The following is a 10,313-nucleotide window of genomic DNA, read 5'->3' as shown; positions in this document are numbered from 1 at the left end:
ATTACGCCAGATTACACAAAAAGACATTTTCTTAGTGAACTGTTGTGGAACGTCATCAGAAGAGTCGCGGATTCTCAAACGGAGCACCTGGTCAAAGAAGTTTTTCAGCGGCAACACCAGAGAATTTTACTTGAGCTTTCAGCTACAACAGGAGTCCTAAACGTGACGGCACTATCGGAGAATTTTGAAGAGCTGGCTGAAAGATATATACAAGTCTCACACAGGACGAATTTATCTCATGTACTGGATTAATTTTGATAGGACTCCTCGAAGACAGAGATGGACAATTGTTTATGGCGGAACAATTCAAGCATCACCTGGAGAATCCCTTTCTGAGAAAGAAGATGTTTACATCAACTAGAAAGAAGATTAGACGGACATTTTTTCCAAGTGAGGAGCTATATGCGGAAGAAAATTGCCTGAATGAAGAAAAGGATGAAGAATTTTTGAAGGACACAAAGACAAAAGACTTGAAACATGGGACTGAAGAAGACAGAAGAAAAATGGTTGACAAGATTCTTAGTAAATTAATAGATAAATCCAGGAAGACATCCACACATGGCACGCACTCACTAAACAATATTGATACGATTTATACAAAGCTGAGTCTGACAATATGGGAAGAAATTAAAGATATTGATTTTTTGTTCTTCGAAGACATGGACCAAAAACTTTGTGAAGACATATACCAACTTTTGTGTGGAAACAATAGTGGATTGAGAAAATTCTTGTTCAAGTTGTTATCAAGGGACAACCCACTAGTTACGTACAAAATCTCACAGTGCTTCAGGAGAACTTTGTCGAGGCCAAGAAAAATCCATCTGAGAAGAAACCGAGTTGGAAAGGCGTGGAAGAGATTTCTAAATATATTTTGTTGCGGATTTCATACGGATGATATTCAAACTGACGGACCATACAAGAGTGGACCTTTTGAGCCTCGACTGGCCTCTGAGTCGGGTCCAGCTCCTGATACGGCACCGGCTCCTGACTCGGAACTGGACTCTGAGTCGGGACCGGCTCCTGACACGGCACCGGCTCCTGACACGGAACTGGACTCTGAGTCGGGAGCGGCTCCTGACTCGAACCAGACTCTGAGTCGGGGAGCGGCTCCTGAGTCGGGACCGGACTCTGAGTCGGGACCGGCCCCTGACTTGGGACCGGCTTCTGAGTCGGGACTGGACTCTGAGTTGGGAGCGGTTTCTGAGTCGGGACCGGACTCTGAGTCGGGAGCGGCTCCTGACTTGGGACCGGACTCTGAGTCGGGAGCGGCTCCTGACTTGGGACCGGACTCTGAGTCGGGAGCGGCTCCTGACTTTGGACCGGACTCTGAGTCGGGACCGGCCCCTGATTCGGGACCGGCTTCTGAGTCGGGACCGGCTCCTGACTCGGAACTGGACTCTGAGTCGGGAGCGGCTCCTGACTCGGGACCGGCTCCTGACTCGGGACCGGCTTCTGAGTCGGGACCGGACTCTGAGTCGGGAGCGGCTCCTGACTTGGGACCGGACTCTGAGTCGGGACCGGCCCCTGACTTGGGACCGGCTTCTGAGTCGGGACTGGACTCTGAGTTGGGAGCGGTTTCTGAGTCGGGACCGGACTCTGAGTTGGGAGCAGTTTCTGAGTCGGGAGCGGCTCCTGACTTGGGATTGGACTCTGAGTCGGGAACGGCCCCTGACTTGGGACCGGCTTCTGAGTCGGGACTGGACTCTGAGTCGGGAGGCGGTTTCTGAGTCGAGAGTGGCTCCTGACTTGGTACTGGACTCTGAGTCGGGACCGGACTCTGAGTCGGGACCGGCCCCTGATCGGGACCGGCTTCTGAGTCGGGACCGGCCACCGACTTGGGACCAGCTTCTGAGTCGGGACCGGCTCCTGAATCGGGACAGGACCCCGACTTGGGACTGGACTCTGACTCGGGCCTGGACTCTCCCGGGACCGAGTTGGGACTGGCCTCTGAGTCGGGACCAACGTCTGAGACGGGACCGTGCTCTGAGTCGGGACCGTATTCAGAGTTGGTACCTGTACCCGAGTGGGGACCGGCCTCTGAGTCCCACCGGGTCGAGACGGCTTCCGAATCGGAATCGTATTCTGAGTTGGGAGCTGTCTCCGACCCGGGACGGCCTCCGAGTTCATCTGAGTCGGGATCGGCCTCGGAGTTGGAACCGGACTTCGAGTTTGGATCGGCCTCGGAGTGTGACCTGGACTTCGAGTCGGGTCCCGACTCGGAGTCGGGACCGGACTCGGAGTCGGGACCGGACTCGAGACCGGATTCTGAGTCGGGACCTGCCATTGGGTCCCGATGAGTTGGTCGGACTCCGAATCGGGACCATCCTCTTGAGTCGGAATCGTATACCGTATACTTGGGTTTCTGGTCCTGTTTGGTTATGGCTTTTGGTTTACATCTCTGGTTGTTTTGTGAATATTGTTTTTTGTTTATAAGATATTCATTTCTGATTGTAGTTTTTTTTACCTTTGTATTTTACTAACTCAAACAATAAACTCTACACTGATAAACCTTTAATGTCTCAGAGTCTTTAATGTAACTTCTCCTTCCCCCTGCTGAGCTGGGTCATAACAACCGGCCTCTCTGTTGGGACCAGAGATGGCACAGTCACTGTGAAAAAGTAACTTAGATTACTGATTACTTGATTTGGAAAGTAAGTTACATTAAAAGTAAGTATTTTAGTTATTTCCAGCAGCTACTAACAACAATGCTACACCACATGTAAAAATCACATTGATCTTTGCCAATACTTAATTGGAAAATATTTTATAATGATTACATCAACAATGTGTCTCCACTCGTAAGGTCGAACTGAAGGGGAGATTGTTTATTGCTTACAACAGTGCAAAAAACGTTGGTAATTTGTGCATGGTTTTTTTTTCTCAGACATGTGCGCTTCATTGGGAACCCAATAAAGCGCACATGTCTGAGAAAAAAAAAGTTGAGATTACATAATTTACACATTGAGCAGAACATAGTAAGCCAACAGAATAAACCTTCATAGGTTTATTTGTCTTTTAACACCATAATAGCTTAAAGCTTTACAAAACCCATTATGTAGAACATTTTATATCATGCTTAACTGTCTAATGTATTAATGTAGGGGAGATGCATTTTAATTTCTGAGCCTGCTAATATTTGCATCCCCTGTCTATTGTCCTATTCATATGAAAATTATAGCGGTAACTCAGAGAACAAGTGTCATTGCGTATAAAAGGTGAAATCCCTCCTAACTCTTTATTTCTCCAAGTTAGAAGGGGATGCAAATTTTGGCAGGAACCAAATTGGTTCCTGCCAAAATTTGCATCCCCTCTATTTTCATCAAATATTATAGAATTGATATAAAACTCATAGCAGTATTTCATAGAAGTGCTCTGGTTATGTAGAAAAGTTATACACTCTTAACTCTTTATTTCTCCAAGTTAGCAGGGGGAGCATATTTTGGCAGTATGGATTTTCAGGCTGCCAAAATTTGCATCCCCCTGTTAACTTGGAGAAATATAGTGAGGAGGAATTACATTTTTTTTCTACATAACCAAAGTAGTTCTACGAACTGCTGGTATGAGTTTCACCTCAATTGGATAATATTTGATGAAAATAGAGGGGATGCAAATTTGGCAGCCTGAAAATCCATATTGCCAAAAAATGCATCCCCCTGCTAACTTGCAGAAATAAAAAGTTAAGAGTGATATAACTTTTTCTACATAACCAGAGCACTTCTTTGAAATACTGGTACCAAAACATAATTAAAATTAATTCTGAAGCCTCTGTAAACTAAATTATCCTTCAAAAAAAGTTCTTGTTGAGACCAAAGTGCCAGATTGAAAACTTTTCTCATCCACTTTCTGGTAGGAAGAGAGACAAATGGAAATTATTGAGCTTGTTTTCATCAAATATTTTCAAAATAATATTAAACTAATACCAGTAGTTCATAAAACTACTCTGGTCATGTAGAAAATGTTATTTCACTCTTAACTTTTTATTTCTCCAAGTTAGCAGAGGGTGCAATTTTTAGCAATATGCATTTTCCGCCAGCCAAAATTTGCATGTCCTCTCTATTTTCCTCTACTGTTATTATGCTAATAACATGAAACTCATAGCAGTAGCTCATAGAGCTATTCTGCTTATGTAGAAAAAGTTATTCCACTCTTAATTTTTTATTTCTGCATGTTAGCAGGGGGCTGCGTTTTATGGCAAAGCCTATTATCAGCCTGCCAAAATATGCTTGCCCGCTCTATTTTCCTCAAATGTTGTCCTATTGATATGAAACTCACACCAGCAATTAAGGGAACAAATGTGATTATGTAGAAAAAGCTATTTCACTCATAACTGTTTGTTGTTGTTTTATAAGCTTGGGGGGATGCATTTTTTGGCAATATGAATTTTGATTTGATTTGATGGTGCATTTAATCCCCACAGACTCTTTTTTATAGCACATGCTCAATGTGTGCTATTAGCACCATTAGCAACAGTTGCCATGCTGCTGACAATGATGTCATCAGCATGACTTCAAAGGATGTCTGTGTCATGAGGCCCTTCTAAGGATGACTTTGTGATGTCATAGAGTCCATGACATCACTGATCAGCTAAACTCTGTGGGCGGTTAACAAAAGATTCATTTGAATTCAGATCAGCAAACCAGCATGAGTGTTACAGAACTCCAGAGCCAAGATCCTGCAAAACAGAACATTTCCCTTTTCAAAAAGATGAGAAGACTTTTTCAAATCGAGTGCATCCCGGCAATATTACGCCAGATTACAGAAAAAGACATTTCTTGAGTGAACTATTGTGGAGCGTCATCGGAAGAGTCGCGGATTCTCAAACAGAGCACCTGGTCAAAGAAGTTTTTCAGCGGCAACACCAGAGAGTTTTACTTGAGCTTTCAGCTACAACAGGAGTCCTAAACGTGACGGCACTATCGGAGAACTTTGAAGAGCTGGCTGAAAAGATATATACAAGTCTCACACAGGACGAATTTATCTCATGTACTGGATTAATTTGATAGGACTCCTCGAAGACAGAGATGGACAATTGTTTATGGTGGAACAATTCAAGCATCACCTGGAGAATCCCTTTCTGAGAAAGAAGATATTTACATCGACTAGAAAGAAGATTAGACAGACATTTTATCCAAGTGAGGAGCTATATGCGGAAGAAAATTGCCTGAATGAAGAAAAGGATGAAGAATTTTTGAAGGACACAAAGACAAAAGACTTGAAACATGGGACTGAAGAGGACAGAAGAAAAATGGTTGACAAGATTCTTAGTAAATTAATAGATAAATCCAGGAAGACATCCACACATGGCACGCACTCACTGAACAACATTGATACGATTTATACAAAGCTGAGTCTGACAATATGGGAAGAAATTAAAGATATTGATTTTTTGTTCTTCGAAGACATGGACCAAAAACTTTGCGAAGACATATACCAACTTTTGTGTGGAAACAATAGTGGATTGAGAAAATTCTTGTTCAAGTTGTTATCAAGGGACAACCACTAGTTACGTACAAAATCTCACAGTGCTTCAGGAGAACTTTGTCGAGGCCAAGAAAAATCCATCTGAGAAGAAACCGAGTTGGAAAGGCGTGGAAGAGATTTCTAAATATATTTTGTTGCGGATTTCATACGGATGATATTCAAACTGACGGACCATACAAGAGTGGACCTTTTGAGCCTCGACTGGCCTGAGTCGGGTCCAGCTCCTGATACGGCACCGGCTCCTGACTCGGAACTGGACTCTGAGTCGGGACCGGCTCCTGACACGGCACTGGCTCCTGACACGGAACTGGACCCTGAGTCGGGACCGGCTCCTGACTCGGAACTGGACTCTGAGTCGGGAGCGGCTCCTGACTCGGGACCGGCTCCTGAGTCGGGACTGGACTCTGAGTGGGAGCGGTTTCTGAGTCGAGAGTGGTTCCTGACTCGGAACTGGACTCTGAGTCGGGACCGGCTCCTGACACGGCACCGGCTCCTGACACGGAACTGGACCCTGAGTCGGGACCGGCTCCTGACTCGGGACTGGGCTCTGAGTCGGGAGCGGCTCCTGACTTGGGACCGGCTTCTGAGTCGGGACTGCACTCTGATTTGGGAGCGGTTTCTGAGTCGAGAGTGGCTCCTGACTTGGGACTGGACTCTGAGTCGGGACCGGACTCTGAGTCGGGACCGGCCCCTGACTCGGGACCGGCTTCTGACTCGGGACCGGCCCCTGACTCGGGACCGGCCCCTGACTTGGGACCGGCTTCTGAGTCGGGACCGGCCACCGACTTGGGACCAGCTTCTGAGTCGGGACTGGACTCTGAGTTGGGAGCGGTTTCTGAGTCGGGAGCGGCTCCTGACTTGGGACCGGACTCTGAGTCGGGACTGGACTTGACTCGGGCCTGGACTCTCTCCCGGGACCGAGTTGGGACTGGCCTCTGAGTCGGGACCAACGTCTGAGACGGGACCGTGCTCTGAGTCGGGACCGTATTCAGAGTTGGTACCTGTACCCGAGTGGGGACCGGCCTCTGAGTCCCACCGGGTCGGAGACGGCTTCCGAATCGGATCGTATTCTGAGTTGGGAGCTGTCTCCGACCCGGGACGGCCTCCGAGTTCATCTGAGTCGGGATCGGCCTCGGAGTTGGAACCGGACTTCGAGTTTGGATCGGCCTCGGAGTGTGAACTGGACTCGAGTCGGGACCGGACTCAGAGTCGGGACCGGACTCGGAGTCGGGACCGGACTCGAGACCGGATTCTGAGTCGGGACCTGCCATTGGGTCCCGATGAGTTGGTATCGGACTCCGAATCGGGACCATCCTCTTGAGTCGGAATCGTATACCATATACTTGGGTTTCTGGTCCTGTTTGTTATGGCTTTTGGTTTACATCTCTGGTTGTTTTGTGAATATTGTTTTTTGTTTATAAGATATTCATTTCTGATTGTAGTTTTTTTTTACCTTTGTATTTTACTAACTCAAACAATAAACTCTACACTGATAAACCTTTAATGTCTCAGAGTCTTTAATGTAACTTCTCCTTCCCCCTGCTGAGCTGGGTCATAACAACCGGCCTCTCTGTTGGGACCAGAGATGGTACAGTCACTGTGAAAAAGTAACTTAGATTACTGATTACTTGATTTGGAAAGTAAGTTACATTAAAAGTAAGTATTTTAGTTATTTCCAGCAGCTACTAACAACAATGCTACACCACATGTAAAATCACATTGATCTTTGCCAATACTTAATTGGAAAATATTTTATAATGATTACATCAACAATGTGTCTCCACTCGTAAGGTCGAACTGAAGGGGAGATTGTTATTGCTTACAACATGCAAAAAACTTTGGTAATTTGTGCATGGTTTTTTTTTTTTCTCAGACATGTGCGCTTCATTGGGAACCCAATAAAGCGCACATGTCTGAGAAAAAAAAGTTGAGATTACATAATTTACACATTGAGCAGAACATAGTAAGCCCAACAGAATAAACCTTCATAGGTTTATTTGTCTTTTAACACCATAATAGCTTAAAGCTTTACAAAACCCCATTATGTAGAACATTTTATATCATGCTTAACTGTCTAATGTATTAATGTAGGGGAGATGCATTTTAATTTCTGAGCCTGCTAATATTTGCATCCCCTGTCTATTGTCCTATTCATATGAAAATTATAGCGGTAACTCAGAGAACAAGTGTCATTGCGTATAAAAGGTGAAATCCCTCCTAACTCTTTATTTCTCCAAGTTAGAAGGGGATGCAAATTTTGGCAGGAACCAAATCCATAGATTTGGATTTGGTTCCTGCCAAAATTTGCATCCCTCTATTTTCATCAAATATTATAGAATTGATATAAAACTCATAGCAGTATTCATAGAAGTGCTCTGGTTATGTAGAAAAAGTTATATCACTCTTAACTCTTTATTTCTCCAAGTTAGCAGGGGGATGCATATTTTGGCAGTATGGATTTTCAGGCTGCCAAAATTTGCATCCCCTGCTAATTTGGAGAAATATAGTGAGGAGGAATTACATTTTTTTTTCTACATAACCAAAGTAGTTCTACGAACTGCTGGTGTGAGTTTCACCTCAATTGGATAATATTTGATGAAAATAGGGGGGGTGCAAATTTGGCAGCCTGAAAATCCATATTGCCAAAAAATGCATCCCCCTGCTAACTTGGAAAAATAAAAAGTTAAGAGTGATATAACTTTTTCTACATAACCAGAGCACTTCTATGAAATACTGGTACCAAAGCATAATTAAAATTAATTCTGAAGCCTTTGTAAACTAAATTGTCCTTCAAAAAAAGTTCTAGTTGAGACCAAAGTGCCAGATTGAAAACTTTTCTCATCCACTTTCTGGTAGGAAGAGAGACAAATGGAAATTATTGAGCTTGTTTTCATCAAATATTTTCAAAATAATATTAAAACTAATACCAGTAGTTCATAAAACTCTGGTCATGTAGAAAATGTTATTTCACTCTTAACTTTTTATTTCTCCAAGTTAGCAGAGGGTGCAATTTTTTAGCAATATGCATTTTCCGCCAGCCAAAATTTGCATGTCCTCTCTATTTTCCTCTACTGTTATTATGCTAATAACATGAAACTCATAGCAGTAGCTCATAGAACTATTCTGCTTATGTAGAAAAAGTTATTCCATCCTTAATTTTTTATTTCTACATGTTAGCAGAGGGATGCGTTTTATGGCGAAGCCTATTATCAGCCTGCCAAAATATGCTTGTCCGCTATTTCCTCAAATGTTGTCCTATTGATATGAAACTCATACCAGCAACTAAGGGAACAAATGTGATTATGTAGAAAAAGCTATTTCACTCATAACTGTTTGTTTTGTTTTTAGCTTGGGGGGATGCATTTTTTGGCAATATGAATTTTGATTTGATTTGATGGTGCATTTAATCCCCACAGACTCTTTTTTATAGCACATGCTCAATGTGTGCTATTAGCACCCTTAGCAACAGTTGCCATGCTGCTGACAATGATGTCATCAGCATGACTTCAAAGGATGTCTGTGTCATGAGGCCCTTCTAAGGATGACTTTGTGATGTCATAGAGTCCATGACATCACTGATCAGCTAAACTCTGTGGGCGGTTAACAAAAGATTCATTTGAATTCAGATCAGCAAAACCAGCATGAGTGTTACAGAACTCCAGAGCCAAGATCCTGCAAAACAGAACATTTCCCTTTTCAAAAAGATGAGAAAGACTTTTTCAAATCGAGTGCATCCCGGCAATATTACGCCAGATTACACAAAAAGACATTTTCTTAGTGAACTGTTGTGGAACGTCATCAGAAGAGTCGCGGATTCTCAAACAGAGCACCTGGTCAAAGAAGTTTTTCAGCGGCAACACCAGAGAGTTTTACTTGAACTTTCAGCTACAACAGGAGTCCTAAACGTGACGGCACTATCGGAGAACTTTGAAGAGCTGGCTGAAAAGATATATACAAGTCTCACAGGACGAATTTATCTCATGTACTGGATTAATTTTGATAGGACTCCTTGAAGACAGAGATGGACAATTGTTTATGGCGGAACAATTCAAGCATCACTGGAGAATCCCTTTCTGAGAAAGAAGATGTTTACATCAACTAGAAAGAAGATTAGACGGACATTTTTTCCAAGTGAGGAGCTATATGCGGAAGAAAATTGCCTGAATGAAGAAAAGGATGAAGAATTTTTGAAGGACACAAAGACAAAAGACTTGAAACATGGGACTGAAGAAGACAGAAGAAAAATGGTTGACAAGATTCTTAGTAAATTAATAGATAAATCCAGGAAGACATCCACACATGGCACGCACTCACTAAACAATATTGATACGATTTATACAAAGCTGAGTCTGACAATATGGGAAGAAATTAAAGATATTGATTTTTTGTTCTTCGAAGACATGGACCAAAAACTTTGTGAAGACATATACCAACTTTTGTGTGGAAACAATAGTGGATTGAGAAAATTCTTGTTCAAGTTGTTATCAAGGGACAACCCACTAGTTACGTACAAAATCTCACAGTGCTTCAGGAGAACTTTGTCGAGGCCAAGAAAAATCCATCTGAGAAGAAACCGAGTTGGAAAGGCGTGGAAGAGATTTCTAAATATATTTGTTGCGGATTTCATACGGATGATATTCAAACTGACGGACCATACAAGAGTGGACCTTTTGAGCCTCAACTGGCCTCTGAGTCGGATCCAGCTCCTGATACGGCACCGGCTCCTGACTCGGAACTGGACTCTGAGTCGGGACCGGCTCCTGACACGGCACCGGCTCCTGACACGGAACTGGACCCTGAGTCGGGACCGGCTCCTCACTCGGGACCGGACT

General features: G+C 43.6%; 1 protein-coding gene across 1 annotated transcript; it reads right to left on the bottom strand.

Annotated features, from left to right (window-relative positions):
• Nucleotides 1–786: 786 nt before the first annotated feature.
• LOC129364341 (cell surface glycoprotein 1-like) lies at nt 787–2,284 on the bottom strand. Its single transcript, XM_055036916.1, is given in 2 exon segments — nt 787–1,716; nt 1,718–2,284. Coding segments are annotated over 2 exon segments (1,497 nt in total).
• Nucleotides 2,285–10,313: the final 8,029 nt, after the last annotated feature.

The sequence above is a fragment of the Poeciliopsis prolifica genome, unplaced genomic scaffold (assembly GCF_027474105.1).
Source record: "Poeciliopsis prolifica strain line A6 unplaced genomic scaffold, Auburn_PproV2 SCAFFOLD011, whole genome shotgun sequence".
NCBI lineage: Eukaryota > Metazoa > Chordata > Actinopteri > Cyprinodontiformes > Poeciliidae > Poeciliopsis > Poeciliopsis prolifica.
The sequence above is the reverse complement of the archived record's forward strand: the minus strand, read 5'-3'. Positions and strand labels throughout refer to the sequence as shown.